At 50.7% G+C, this 14,666-nt stretch overlaps 1 protein-coding gene across 3 annotated transcripts in view; it reads right to left on the bottom strand.

Annotated features, from left to right (window-relative positions):
• Window positions 1-3,573: 3,573 nt before the first annotated feature.
• ANP32A (acidic nuclear phosphoprotein 32 family member A) overlaps window positions 3,574-14,666 on the bottom strand; it is a 38,160-nt gene continuing 27,067 nt past the window's right edge. The window contains exons 2-7 of one of the 3 annotated variants that reach the window (XM_079701262.1): window positions 10,652-10,801; window positions 10,293-10,415; window positions 7,589-7,787; window positions 6,204-6,283; window positions 3,971-4,034; window positions 3,574-3,767 (exon numbers count right to left, since the gene is read on the bottom strand). In XM_079701262.1, coding sequence (XP_079557388.1) covers window positions 3,706-3,767; window positions 3,971-4,034; window positions 6,204-6,283; window positions 7,589-7,787; window positions 10,293-10,415; window positions 10,652-10,801 — 678 coding nt within the window. In that variant the 3' untranslated portion in view covers window positions 3,574-3,705. Of the gene's footprint in view, window positions 3,768-3,970; window positions 4,035-6,185; window positions 6,284-7,588; window positions 7,788-10,292; window positions 10,416-10,651; window positions 10,802-14,666 lie in introns of all 3 variants that reach the window. The other 2 variants (XM_079701261.1, XM_079701263.1) reach the window with 2 other exon arrangements.

Raw genomic sequence — 14,666 nt, forward strand, 5'->3', positions numbered from 1 at the left:
CATCCCCTCTTCCCTCATCTGCCTGGCTCTTTCAACACAGTGGATGAGAACAAGGTCTCTTGCATCAGAAAGACATAGGTTTGAGGCTAGTTGTCTCACCTCTCTGAGCTTTGGTTATATCTATGAAATCTGTATGAGGACTGAGGGAGGCAATGGATATAGCACATGACACAGAGTAGGAACTCATGATCAAGAATCATCACATTACCAAGAAATGCACACCCTTTTCAGGGATGATCAATCTCAGATACTACCGGGAAGGCAAACCCACTGTGAATATTTAAAAACATAGGATGCACTCCAAAGTCACATGAAACAGAGAGATGTGTCATGCATTCACTACATCCTGTCCCCACAAGGCTTGGATGTGTTCTGGAAGACACTACACTGTGTACCTCCTGCATCTCATGATAGCTGGCTTCCCTGCAACCACACAGTGCAGCTGTGAGAGATGTGGTGCTTCAGAAGCCCAGGAATGGGAGTCCTGGGCTCCAGCTGGGCTCTGGCACTGCCTTGCAGGGTGACCTTGGGCACATCACTTATGCTCCCTGGGTTTTGGTTTCCTCTTTCATCAAATGAGAGGGCTGGTTGGTGACTAGGTGGTTTCTAAGGGCACTTCCATTTCAGGGGTCCGTCCTATGGCATTCGCTAGACCCGGTGGGGAAACCTGTCACCGGGGCTGTGCTGGGCAGGGGGTGAGGAACTGCTTGAACACAGCTGGCCCACACAGGTGGTTGCAGCTGGGGGAGGAGTCGACGAGAGGCACTCTAGTGGAAGGCAAGAGGGCTGGTGCTGGAACCACACACCCCTAGTTTATTACTGATGCTGCTCTTTTCTGGCTGCAGGACCTTGGGCAAATCACAATCTGAGCCACCTGTATAACAAGGGCAATGGCACCCACCTAAGGTGGTTGTAAGGATTCATCTCAAATGAATGAGATGCTGCACGTAAAGCATGGTACCCGGCACACAACAAGAACTCAATAAAGGTCAGTTCTTACTGCCTCTCCCCCTCGGGATGAGCTTCCTCTTCCTCCTTGCCATTCATGACTAAGTTCGATGAAATGGAAATAGCCCAGACAGGTTTAACCCTGCCTCCCCCTCTTCTTACCTCCAAGTCACTGGACCTAGGTTTTCCTCATCAGTAAAATGGGCACAAGACCGTATCTCAGGTGCTGATGTAACTGCTTGATATGACTGACATAGATAGGGTTTTCCTCCCTTGGTCCCATCAGCATTAACCCATCATCATCCATTTTACCTTACATTTTATAGCATTTATTTCCATATCTACGTGAAGTTAACCAATCCTTAAAGTCCCCATGGGGTCAGGGCCAGAAAACCTGAGTCCAGGCTTGAGTGCCTCTGGATTTCACTCCACTGCCATGTTCCTTCACCAGCTCTGGGAGGGACAGAGCATGCCTGGCCAGTTCGTCCTCATAGTGCTGATGCCTAGCATAGCACCTGGCCTCAAGGCCACCTCCCAAGCCTACACCTGGAGCCAGAGGATGTCTGTCTGCTCCAAAGAAGAGGGCAGTAGGTGTCAGGGTACCACCCAGAGGGTGGGGTGGGCCAGTCTCTCCTGAGAACACCTCATTCTGCTGGAATTACACAGGATCTAGGGCTTGCTGTTGGGTTCAAGGCCATACGGCTGACAATGAATATATGTGTATAAATTACCACAGTACATTGGTATAACCCTTCTGGAAAACATGGAACCTTGCACATGAGCCTTATAAATGTCACCTTTTGGTGTAGTGACTCTGCAAAGTATAACAGAATGTCTAGTGGTAAGTTGGAAATAACCCAAACATCTTACCATTTGGTTAGAATTAAGCAAATCAGAATAGTTAATGGACTACTGCATAGCCATTTCAGATACATGCTTTTAAAGACTCTTTAGAGGTAGAGAAATTATAATTAACATTAAGTGAAAAAAGAAACAAATTTGTTTTGTACATTCCTCAGGTTTTCCTGTATTCTTTTTACAGTCTGAACAACAAAACAATGAAAGATATTCAAAGTAAGGTCCCAAGGCTGGCCTTTCTGGTGTTTTTTTGTTTGTTTTTTGTGGTACGCGGGCCTCTCACTGTTGTGGCCTCTCCTGTTGCGCAGCACAGGCTCTGGACGCGCAGGCTCAGCGGCCATGGCTCACGGGCCCAGCCACTCCGTGGCATGTGGGATCTTCCCGGACCAGGGCACGAACCCGCGTCCCCTGCATCGGCAGGCGGACTCTCAACCACTGCGCCACCAGGGAAGCCCTCTGGTGAGTGTTTTTTAATAACTCTTTTTATATCATTCTCTCTTTACATCACCACCCAGACTTCCCCGCCCAAACGAAGTTTTTAATGAAGATAGCACACCACCGAGTCTCAAGTTGAGACCCAAAGTATCCAAACTTAGTATATCAGGTTATATATCCTGTAAGAAAAACGATTATATCAGGTAACCAACGTGAAGCTCGCCCCTGCACCCCCATCAGCTAGCAGGTTATCTGGAATTCATCCTAGATCAATGACCTGTTGGACTCAAAGAAGCCACCCCCAAAAAAATTGTATAAAAAGATTTATTGAAATTTATCAATGACAAACAGACATAAAACTCAAAGTTTGGCTCTTCTGAGGGGGAGGAAAACCGGTGCAGATGTTCTTTTATACAGATGAAACATGGGCTAAGGAATCACACGTCACTTCAAAAGCAATCCAGAAGAGGGACAGGAGAGCAAACCTGTACATTCGCTAGGGATTTGCAGTCATTTCAGATTTCCACTAGGTAAGAAAATACAATTTTGCGTTAGTTTTTCCGTGCTCGGGTGTATGAAAAAAAAACCCAGCCGACATGCAGCAGCGTCTCCTGTGCTTAGGTTTGTAAAAATGGTCTAAGCACAGAAGGACACGTAGAAGAATTCTCTTGTCATTTTGTAAAACAAAGCGTTCTAATATTTTACAGAACAAGATAGGACAGTTTTGTTTTTAATCTTTGAAAGAGGTTGAAGTTTGAGGGTTTGCTTCTTCTCTTTTAATTAGAATTACCAAATCCATTTTACTCCTAACTCAGAAGCCGCTGTTCTCAGCTCTCTGGCTCATCACAAGAGTGACATCAGAGTCTTCTTCGGACAGCGAAGCCCACCACCATCTGTGAAGAGGGAAAGGGGACGGGAGATGGGGAAGATCCCCCGACCAGTGCCAAAACACGCCTTTAGGTTGCTATTTACAAACCAGGGCGCTGGCTGCCTCTAGCAGGCCCAAGAGATGCGGAAATCACGGGAACCAGAACAAGAGGTAAGATGCGGCTGGTGCTCAGCCCCTCCTGGGCTTTGAGAAACCAAACTGAGGCCAGCCATGGCCTTCCAACCAACTCAAGAGACTCGGGAAATACCAGGAAATGTCAGAGATCTCCAAACCGTCCTCTTTGAGGGTAAGGAACAAACGCTCACTTGTGTGTACTCAGCTATCGCAAATTTATCAGGGACAAAACAGACACAAAGAAAAAGTAGGGGAAAAAAATAAAGAGTGGCAGTAAAAATAGTATTTTATTCCACCCCCTCCCCCTCCCTCCCCCCACAACCCCCAGTACACTTTTCCCCTCTCGTTCCCACAGCAACGTTACAATCAGAAAAAAATAAGTTTCGGGGAGCGGGATTTAGGGGGGTACGGGTAAAAACAGTCAAATCACAATAGGAATTTTTCAAAATAGGTTATTCCACTTAGTCATCGTCTTCTCCCTCATCTTCAGGTTCTCGTTTTCGCTTCTGACCCCTTTCTTCTTCTGGAAGAGTAAGGAAAAGGCATTCAGATTAAACATGGATCTCGCCTCCTACTCAACCCCCCAGCTGGGAAAGCAGGGGACCGTACATCTAGGACGCTTTGCCAACCCTGGCAAACCGAGGCCAGGTCCTCAGGACCCAGGCCATCTACTGTCAACTGAGGGGGCCAGCCTGCTACCCGCGGAGAGTAAAAACGCTGCCGTACCACCAAGCTCCTCTTCATCTTCCTCATCGTCTACTTCCCCATCGTTATAACCTTCCTCATCCTCCTAGGAGAGAAGATGGACACCGGACATTAGGAATGCCCCGACCGTGGGACACGTGGAGGATGCCACTTTCCCTGACACCGAGCTCAGAAAGGTAAGGGCCGCCCCCAGCCCCTCAGAGCTCCCACGGACCTGCTTCGCACAGGTGAACCTAAAGCAGAGGTTCTTTTGTATCGAGGACCCCCTTTAAGAATCTGTAGCAAGTTTTGAACCCCTTCCCTAGAAAATACCCACATTACACACAATATCTGCAAACAATGTCAGCAGAGGGGGGTGGATTCTATCCCCCGTTAAGAATTCCTGACCTGAAGTCCCTATAACTCAGGCAGCTCCGCAGTGTGCCCTCCTAGGGGAACAAGTTTCCCAGCCGACTCTCCATCGTGTGAAGTAGGCCGAGCTTTCATCTGTCCTCACTCTAGTTTTGGCTTCAAGAGAAGACCCCAGTCCAGACCCCAGTCTGTGGGTGAGTGCAGCCCCTTCACCGTCTTGCAAACTTGGGTCACTTGGAGGGAGGAAAAATACAATTCTCACCCCCTGCCCAGGAGGACATCACTCCCAGCTCCGTGAGATTCAGCAAGGGGTGTGAATTCACCCTCAACACAGGACCACGCTTCATGCTGCTCCGGTAGATCCAGGCTAGTTCAATCTCTGCATGAACACTGTTCCTAAAGTACCAGGCAGCCCATTGTTTAATAAGAACTCGGCAATAGACTTCTTTTTGTCAAGGGAAATATCCTTTCATAATGTCACCAAATAGTTCCTTAATCAGTCTGTTTGCTAAGACTCTGTGTGTGTGTGTGTGTGTGTGTGTGTGTGTGTGAGCTCTCCTTTACTGGAAGCTGGAAATTTGCAGATAGTCAATGAGATTACCGAAAACAACCACAACAACAAAAAACCAACCCCAAACCAAAAACAACCTCTACATGTTGGCAGCTCCTGACAGGAAGAGCAAGACGAAAAATCCATTAGCCAACATGACTTATTGCCCTGTCCTAGGGGGGCCTATTTTGCTAGGTCTCTATTTTTAAAATACACAATATTCTTCAGAGGTGAGCCTAGAAGCCTACACCTGGGGAGAAGAGACACCCAGCAGCACAACTTGACAGGAACCAAGCCTATCTCACCAGCTTTCTCACTAACCCCGACCTACCTCTCCCTGGCTTGTGAGGGGGTTGGCTGGGAGATCCTGCCTGAGCAGGTCTGTGTGGCAGACAGGTATCTGTGCCCTTGATGGAGAGAGACAGGGAACTGGGGGAGAAGGCAGGTACCTTGTCCATGCTGTCATCATTTTAAATCTCTCTCGGTCTAAGTTTTGCAATTAGCAAGAGCTGATTTAGAAATCTGAAAAGCCAGGGAAAATGACTCTGCTATAGAAAGACTCAGAACATCCAAACACAAAACGCAGCACACAGAGCCAGGACCTTGGAAAAGGGTGTGAAAGCCTAAAATAGTAAGTGGTCAAACACTCCCTTGTCCTTAAACATTTTACTTACAAATTATTTTATCCTCTTAAGCCAGTGAGTTGATCCCTATTTACAACCCAGCTGTAAAATGACACCTATTGTACAGATGAGGAAATAGGCTCAGAAGGTCAAGGAACTTGTCCAGGGACACACAGCTAGCAAGTGGTAGAAGCTGGGATCCACCCCATCACAGACACATCCCAGACCTTGTTAAAAAATGATGCCAGACAGTGTGTTTGGATAATGGCACTATCCGCTGTGTACAGGGGACCCTTGTCACCCTCTGATGTGGAATGCAGCAGTGTCTTATCCTATTACCCACCAGTTCAAGGCAGTCTTTGATTTTCCCTAGCACACTGTAAGTGCTCACTGAATATCTGAATTAACATACTAATGCAAAAAGGTAGAAAAAGGGGATGTGGATTCTACAAGAACTAATTTTCATGTGGAAACAAGTGCCAGGCTTGCCCCAGCAGATGAATCCCCTCCCTCTTTCTTTTCCAGGGCCAGGTGCAAGGCTTGCCTCTCCCAGACCAACCCCATAACAGGCCCTGAAGTGGGTTCAATTCCCAGTCAGGGCTCCAGGCTGCCGAGGCGGATCACTGAGGCAGTTAGTGGGACTGACGCAGAGGCAGCAGAGCAAGTAAGGGGGGCTCTGAGAGATGGTTCCTTACCCAGCCCAACCTCTCACCTCTTCCTCTCCACTCACATCCTCCTCTTCACCTTCCTCCTCCTCTTCCTCGTCCTCTTCATCTTCCACTACCTGAGCATCTTCATCGTACTCTTCCTCTGTGCAGTGGGAATGGGGACAAGAACAAACTGGTGGTGAGCTGGCCCTTCCCTCCCACAGCACAGGCCCAGGGCCTGGCACCAGAGGTGCGGTCCTGTGTGGGGCCCACGACTCTCCCACGCCCATCCAGGTCCACAGCCTGGATGCTCTAATGTGACTGAACACATCCTAAAGTAACCCAAAAGGTAAGCATCCTAAAATGACCCCAAAGGTAAGCCCTCCTCTCAAGTATTACGAAAACAAAAAATCTCTCTTGGAGGCTGAGATGGGAGAGAAAATGCCGGATCAGAGAACCAAGTTACAGGCCTGGGACAGCTGAGAAGTCAATTCATTCACAAAGAGCATCTAGCCAAATGCGCTGCCCTAAAGGTGAGGAAACTGAGTCCCAGAGCGGGAGAAGTGAGTTGTTCAAGGTCACACCTGGAGTTAGCTGCAGATCTGGGCCTAGAAGCCTAGTATCAGGGCTCCAGTCCTGGGACCTTTCTGTCCCATCACAAGATGGAACAAACTAAGGGAAACAGGGTGTCTGAATCCCTTGTAAAATACTCCCACCTAACAAGGGAAAAGCACTCTTACATCTGAATTATTCAGGCAACGTCTCAACCCTCAACTTTACTCTGGCCACAGAGACCTGCAGGGAAGCCGCACTGAGCTGGCAGTGTGGAAAGGAAATGCGAAGCTCTCCTTCCTTTTCCTTCTTTCCTTCCTGTGGTCCCTGACTGCTCACCGCACCACCAGGGAGCCCAACGTGCTGCCTGCAGCCTCCTCTGCTTTCTGGGCCCCTGGGGCTCCTGAGTCCTCACCCCCCAGGTCCTACCATGTGGTCCTGTGGGCGGCAGTCAGCTGGGGGCCCCACGACCTCTCCAGCCGTGACCTCATCTCCACTACCGGACCCTAGGTGGAGAGAGGGGACCCTCAGGCCACACCCCACCTTCCTCCATCTGCTCAATCCCTCCCTGGAAGAGTATCTGAGTCCAGCACCACACTACAGAGAGATACTGTAGGATCTCATTTTCAGGGGGACTTTGGAAAAGGGAAAAAAATTGAAGGAAGACTCAGATGGTTTTTAAGGAGTTACTATGCAGTTGGAGAACCTCAGGATGTTTCTCTGGGGCTCAGGCCCTGTTATTTTAGGGGCGTCAATCAATGAGACAGACCAGGGACAACCGTAAACAGAGCAGACAGCCCACTCCCCTCCACAGCTCTAGAAAGAGGTCGATAGCCCTCGGGGGCCGGTGGGGGCCCCCTGACACCCAGCCCGTCCCCCATAAAGCCTGGCCTGGCCTCTCCCTGGCACCACCCACCATCCTCATCCTCCTCGTCATCCTCCAGGCCCTCCACGTAGCCCTCGGCGTCCGAGTCGGGGGCCTCCTTGTCGTCCCGATCATAGCCATCGAGATACGTGAGCTGAGGAAGGAGCTTGAACACGTTTTCTCGGTAGTCGTTCAGGTTGGTCACCTCGCAATTGAAAAGGTCTAAGCTCTTGAGGTTTTCTAACTTTTTCTGCAAGCAAACAACAAAGTTGACAGTGAGTGGCATGGGAGGCGGGGTGGGGAGACAGATGGGGGTGATGTGAGACGGCGTGCAGAGCTCCAGGATCATAGGTGATGAGCACACTCTGGTTTGGTTCTGCTCGGCCGTGTCAGCCCTGGTTGGGGGGCCTCATGTTCATTCATGTGGAAGATGGGAAGTTGGACTTGAGGATCTTCGAAGGCTCATCTGATGCCAACACTTTTATTCTGCAATTACAGCTCTTGCCGTAACAGTGACGCACCTGAAATTAACCTGGGGCTCTCTTGGTGCATGAGCCAGGAACTTCGCTGCCTGCCCCTGTGACTAAGGAGCCAGAGAGGAACTGAAAAGGCCACAGGAACTAACAAATGACCTCCTTCTATGAATAATAATAATAATAATGGCAATTAATATAGCACTTTATGGATTAACTCAATTTATCCTCATGACCCCGATAAGGCAGAAATAATTATTAGTTCATTTTACAGACAAGGAAGTAGAGGGCAGAGAACTGGGATTTGATCAGGCAGCCCAACTTCAGACCTGTGCTCTTACTCTTTGCCTGTCAAAAAGGACAAGAGAAAAACCAATGAAGCATCCAGATTTTGTCCATAGTACTTAACACAATTTGCTTTATCAAAGCTTTATGTATCGATTGGTTCTAGGCCCAAATTATACCCACTTGGTGGCTGGAATGTGAGGCCCAGGAAGCAAAAGGGTCATACATCTAGCAAGAAACAGCTGCCTCCTGACTTCCTACTTCACACGTCTTCAAGGCGCAGGAACCCCGCCCCAGGCCAAGTCCCTGTTCCAGTGAGGCCAGGCATAACTGGTGATTAAAGCTACTGTCCCTCAGGGTCAATGTCAGGAATGAGGCTGCTCTCTTGAGATTTTGTGACTGAGACCCGGTCATTCTCAGCAGAGGGTCAAGGGCAGGGAAGGAGTCCGAGCTGCAGACTGGGTGGGTGAGGCCAGCATCCCCCAACCAAAGGCGGTTTCCCCACCCTCAGAAGTGACATTAATCACACTGAATATCAGGGAAGAAGCTATAAAACCATGTGTGGTCTGGGCAAGGGAGTGTGTGTGTGTGTGTGTGTGTGTGTGTGTGTGTGTGTGTGTGTGTGTGTGTGTGTGTGTGTGTGTGTGTGTGTGTGTGTGTGTGTGTGTGTGTGTGTGTGTGTGTGTGTGTGTGTGTGTGTGTGTGTGTGTGTGTGTGTTTCTATAATGGTACCCAAATCACAACTAAAACACACATATACAGAACTTCAAAGATTTTTTCCTTTTATAATGAAATTATGAAATCAAGGCTTCCAGGTAGATCAAAATAGCTTTGCTTTCCCCAAGGAAATTGGTGGAAGACCTGAAAGAAAGTTCTATGGGAAGCATAGTCTAGTAGTTGACCCCGTGCCACAGATGAGCAGGTAAAGTCTGAGTTGGGAGGAGAAATGCCAGCTTCCCGTTCTGCCACGCTGGCCCATCAACCTGCCCTTCAAGCATCCACGAAGGGCAAGGAATGCGTTTTGGACAAGAACACAAACTGAGAGATGCCCCAACTGCCACTCTATATACCCAGAAAAGGGAAACGTGGCACACTTGGCCAAATATCCTCATGGCCTTTCCCTGATTCTAAGGTGCATGGCTTATGAAGTAATTCTTATGTATATATTTACAATAAGTGTTAATTTAATACGGTAGTTATTTCTACATTTCAAAAAAGCTATCATGAATCAGTGATACATCTTACAGTTGACTTCCTTGAAGTCAAGGGAATACAGTCATTCAGATCTGGGTAATGTAGAAAATGTTATTCTAACCATGACCTGCCCCTTTCTGGCTAGTGAATCGTGAAGTTTGGGGTTTGCTCAGCTCTATGTGGACCAGCAGAGGAGGAAATGCGGCCCAGATCTCTGAGTCCCTGGTCACCATCACACCCAGGACTGGTGACCAGGGTCCCTCTTCTCTACGCCCCACAGAGGAAGGCCTGCATGGGGCTCCCGTGCCACATAGCTCTCTGTCATCCCAGGGGGCCTGTGTCAGGACCAACCCACCTCCCATGGTTCAGAGGTGCTAGCCTCTGGCCAGTGACCCAAGGAGAAAGCAGGTGACCACCTCCAGGGTCAGCTTAATTCCCGGATGGCTCCTCTCTCCCCAGTGAAGGGCACAAGCCATGCTCTAAGCCTAAAGAAATGACAGCTCAGGTTTCCAAAGCTGAGCAGAAACTGTAAGAGGAAAAGCACTAGACCAGAAATTGAGACCTGGGTCCTACAGCATCCTTCACCCTGATGCCCATTCTAACTGTGCGACCCTGGTCAAGCTCTTTAACTTCTCTAGGCCTCAGTTTCTCTACAGACGAAGCAGAAGTAGGAGCCCCAACTCTATCTCATGGCACGCAATTAGAGTAAAAACAAAAAAGCATGTTATACAAATGCAAAAGTAGTATTCCCTGATATCAATCCCTCCCACCCCGGTGGAGAGGGGAGGACCCCAGTGACTCACCAGTGGCTCTATTGTGCTGAGGTCTTTAATTTTGTTGCCACTTAAATTTAGATGCGTGAGGTTCGGACACTTTTCTGCCAATACTTCCAGGCCCCCTGAGATTCTATTATCGCTTAGTTCAAGCTAAAGAGGCAGGGAGAGAAAAAGCAGAAACGGCTTTTAAAATGAAGGCTCTGGGCTCAGGCAGCCGGCTCCCTGCAGACAGGCCAGGAAGGGAGTTGGCTCAGGACCTGGCAGGCGTGCTGGGGCTCGCACCTGGCCTCCCCTTCAGTTACGTTCCCTCAATGTGGAACAATGACCCCTTCCTCCTCCCCAGCCCGGCCTCCCAAGCACACACGCTCCTCCTCCGCTCTATTTACCTTCTTAAGTTTGTTTAACTTTGGTAAGTTTGCGACTGAGGTGAGGCCTACGTTGATTGTACTCAAGAACTCCAGTTCTTCAAATTCATCTGTGAGGCCTTCGATTTTGCCTTCATTTGACCGACAGTTGTCCAGGACAAGCTCTTTCACCTGGAAAGGGAAGGAGGGCGTGAACCAACTGGGCGAGGAATCGGGGCTGAGGCCGGGGTAGGGGGAGGGCAGGAGGCAGGCCAGGAAGCATCACAGCACCAGCACCCACCCTGATCTTTCTGCCTTTACCAGTGCTGGGGGGATCGAGGGGAGCGCTGCGGTGAGCGGAGCTGCAGAACCAGGGGGCCCCTCCGGACAGGAGCCTTGGCTGGACTGGAGAAGACAAACGCAATAAGCCCCGCTGCTGTCGGCAAGGCTGGGGGCGGTGTCTCGTTCCAACCCTACCGCCACACCTCAGCCCCCAGCTCCCCACTGTACCAGCCATAACACTGTTGGCAACCTCTTGGCCTTGCCATTCCATCAGAGCCCCTCTCCCAGCGCCCACCACGGCCCTGCCTGACCGTCTTACTGAGGTCAGCTACCTACGACTTCGCCTCCTCAGCCCCCCACGGGCCTTTCACCTCCACGTGTCCGTGGACGGCTCCCAGGATGTCCCCGTCTGCTTGCACTCATACCTGCCCCTGCCACCACGGTCAGAGCCTGCCCATCCGGCCTGGCATTCACCACTTGGCCCCACTGTAAGGGTCACAGACCAGGGACCCCTCCAACTCTCCATCCTCTAGACCAGTGCTCTCCACCAGAACCAACAGAACTTCCTGTGACGATGGAAACCCATCTAAGAGAAAAGCCACTAGTCACATGTGGCCGCCGAGGTGAGACTGAGGAACTAAGTTTTAAATTTTATTTAGTTTTTTTTTTTTTTTTTTGGCCACACCGCACAGCATGTGGGATCTTAGTTCCCCAACCAGGGGTCAAACCAGTGGAAGCGCAGAGTCTTAACCACTGGACTGCCAGGGAGTCCCAAACTTTATTTAGTTTTAATCCATATAAGTGTAAAGAGACACATGTAAATTACCATATGGCATATCATGGCTCTAGACTTTGCTCTTCAGGGTCCTGGGAGTAGATGTGGAAGGAGAGAATGGATACCCACAAACCTAGGATGGACCCACATAGAAATGCTGAGGTTGGCAAAGTCCAAAAGTTAGTCTTTGGAGGCACCTCTGTGGCCCTGCCTGCCCCCCAACTCCCTGGAGGTGGTTTCGCCCTATTAGAGTTCTTAGATTCCCCTCTCTTCTCTTCTTACCCCAAATTTGGGCCCTAAATCCTTATTTCAAATGAGATAGAAAGAACTGATAAAGAGCTACCGTCTCATTGTGTTGTTAAAAGGCACACCTGGCTGCAGGTTCCAGCACAGATGGTAGGGAGACAGGCTGAGGAAGAGTCCTCAGGTCTCAGGCCTGAAATGACCCAGGGGAGTCAGCAAGGGACACCAGGCTGCCTGGCCCTCCAGAGAGATGCCCAGAGTTATCCACTCCTGTCCTGAGCTGACAGGGGGCTGCTCCCTGGCCTTCCAGGGCTGGCAGGCACCTTAAAGGTGATCCCTCCTGGCTGCACCTGGTGCTTGACACAGCATCTCCAAGTGTCCCCTCCCTGAAGCCTCCAGGAAACATGTACTGACGTCACCTGGATATGATGCCTCCCTGGGACTTCCACCCACAGGTTCGGATTTCTCACCCATGGGTCACTCGGTACAGGCCCGTCCTTCTCCATAGCAGCCCTGCATTGTCATTCCCTGCTGAGAGGCAGGGAGCAGGCTTTTCTCCTCCTAGACAAGCAGACAGGCCTATTCTAAGCAGTCCCTGTCCAGGGCTGCTCCCTGCCTCTCAGCAGGCCCATTTGCCCAGCTTCTGCCTGCACGGCCCAGGATGACTGTCTGTCTCAGTGGTCCTCCTACTCAGGCATCTCTGGGCCAACATGGGGGAACAGAATCCACAGCAGGCTGCTGTGCCCCTCCTCAGTCCACCCTTGCCAGTGGTCAGACCAGGAGAGCTCGGGGCATGTCTGGGCCACAGCACCCTATAGTTGCCCTGCCTTCTTCTTCCCTGGTGGAGAGAGAGAGCCTGCTCAGTCAAGGACAGCAGCAATTTGCCAGGAGGGGCAAAGCCAGGCAAGGCAGCTCTCAACCAGAGCTAGCAAGCTCTCGGCTCAAGCACCAGCGCCAGGGCCCACCTTTCCCTTGGATCTGGGATGGGGGAAGTTAAGTTCTTTCCCACTCTCTCAGTCCCCAGGGGAGGGGATGTCCAGGTCAAGCCACCTTTCTCAAGGTCACTGCAAGTGTGCCTGGGAATAAATCCCATGAGGCCTTCTGCCCTAGGGCAGGAAGTCAGTGTAGAGCCAGGAAACCAGGCCTGAGGGGAGCAGTGGAGGGAGATCAACTTTCCTGTGGGAGGGAGAGTCACCTCCCCTTCGTTTGCAGTTACTGCTGGGGTCACACAGCCACTGGAGTGGCTCCTCTAGTCACTCCTTTCCTTGGAAGGCCCTGGGAGTTCTTTAAGCTCCACCAAAGAAAGACAAATATGAGAAGGGTTTCCAGTCCACCCCAAAGATTTCAGACATGTGGTTTTTCTAGATGGGTCAAGGGCTTCTCCTCTTACGGCCATCAGCCAAGGAGGAGGCCTCAGTAACACGGGGAGGCGGTGCTGTGGAGTCAAGGGAATTCCTCCTGGAAGTCGGCCTCTGTCCTGGAGAGGCACAATGCTGCCTGGGAGTTCTACAGACAGACCCAAATTTCCAGCCCCAGCTCCCAGCACCAAACCGGTGGCCATTCCTCTCGGGGACAATATGCAAGCCACCACTACTAATGCTTTTATTAACAATAATCATGGGCTCTTTCCAGAGCCCTTAGCAGGCACACTCTTCACAGGCACTGTCTCATTTAATCCTCACAATCGCTCCACGGGGTGTTCCTGGGGTATTCTCCCATTTTACAACCACATCTGAACCACAGATCCTAAAGCCCCAGGAATGGGCATAGGAGGGTATCTAATGGACCCCGATGGGATGGTCAGTGTTGCCGCAAGATAAGGAGGGTTTCCCTGCTATTCCCAAGTGCAGGGCACAGGCTCTTGCAGACCCCCAACTGATCCTACAAGCTACCCTGACGGCACCTACACCCCCCTTCGGCCCCTCTTCTAACTGTTCCACTGGCCGGGTCGGGGCCACTCCCAGCGGTCCCACCCTGGTTACACTTCCTCGGTAACCAAAGCACAAAACTTAACCCAGCCCCCGTTCCAATGACACTGCAGTCAGTGGGGGAGGATCTGGAGAGGGGCCCAGGGGCCTGAGACCCTGCTCTTCCCCAAGGAGAAAAAGGCTGCTTCCCATCACTTGGGAGGGAAAGCCTGTGGTGTCTGGAAGGCCAGGTGGCTGCTCCAGGTCTGTGGGGCCTCCGGGATCCCCATGGTTTCTGCATTTCCTTCCTGGCGGGGTTTCAGCACAGTTTGGGGAGAGATCAAAGAGGGGAGGAGTGGGCTGAGGCTTACACCAGAGAGGCCAAACCACATCGGGGGAAACCCACTGCCTCTCTGTGGGGTGATGAGTCACATCGGGGATGGCAAGTAAGCAGCCCGTGAAGTGTCTGTAATGCACCAAACAGGAAAAAACAAAAACTCCATCCCAAGAGCTGACCTGTGGAAGGTATTCCGTCCACCCGCTGTTCCACCTGCTTCCACACAGGGCCACACTTTCTTACAGCTCCAGGGCAGGCTAACGTGTTTCAAAACGTCAAACCCACCCCAACCTTCCTTAAACTGACTTTGAAATCCTGCTGCAGTTCCAGCCCGCTTCCTCCCATCTCTGCTCGCTGCTGCTGCTGCTGCTGCAAACCCTTCCATGTGAAGAGAATATCCCTTTTACATCCAGGGTGTATTCTGCTTAAAAAAGAAAAAAAAAAAAAGTGAGGCCCATTCTCCCCGCCAAACCATGGGTGTGAGCTAAGTGCAAAGTTAAAATTAAACTGAAA

Source organism: Hyperoodon ampullatus (genome assembly GCF_949752795.1).
Source record: "Hyperoodon ampullatus genome assembly, chromosome: 3".
NCBI classification, from domain to species: domain Eukaryota; kingdom Metazoa; phylum Chordata; class Mammalia; order Artiodactyla; family Ziphiidae; genus Hyperoodon; species Hyperoodon ampullatus.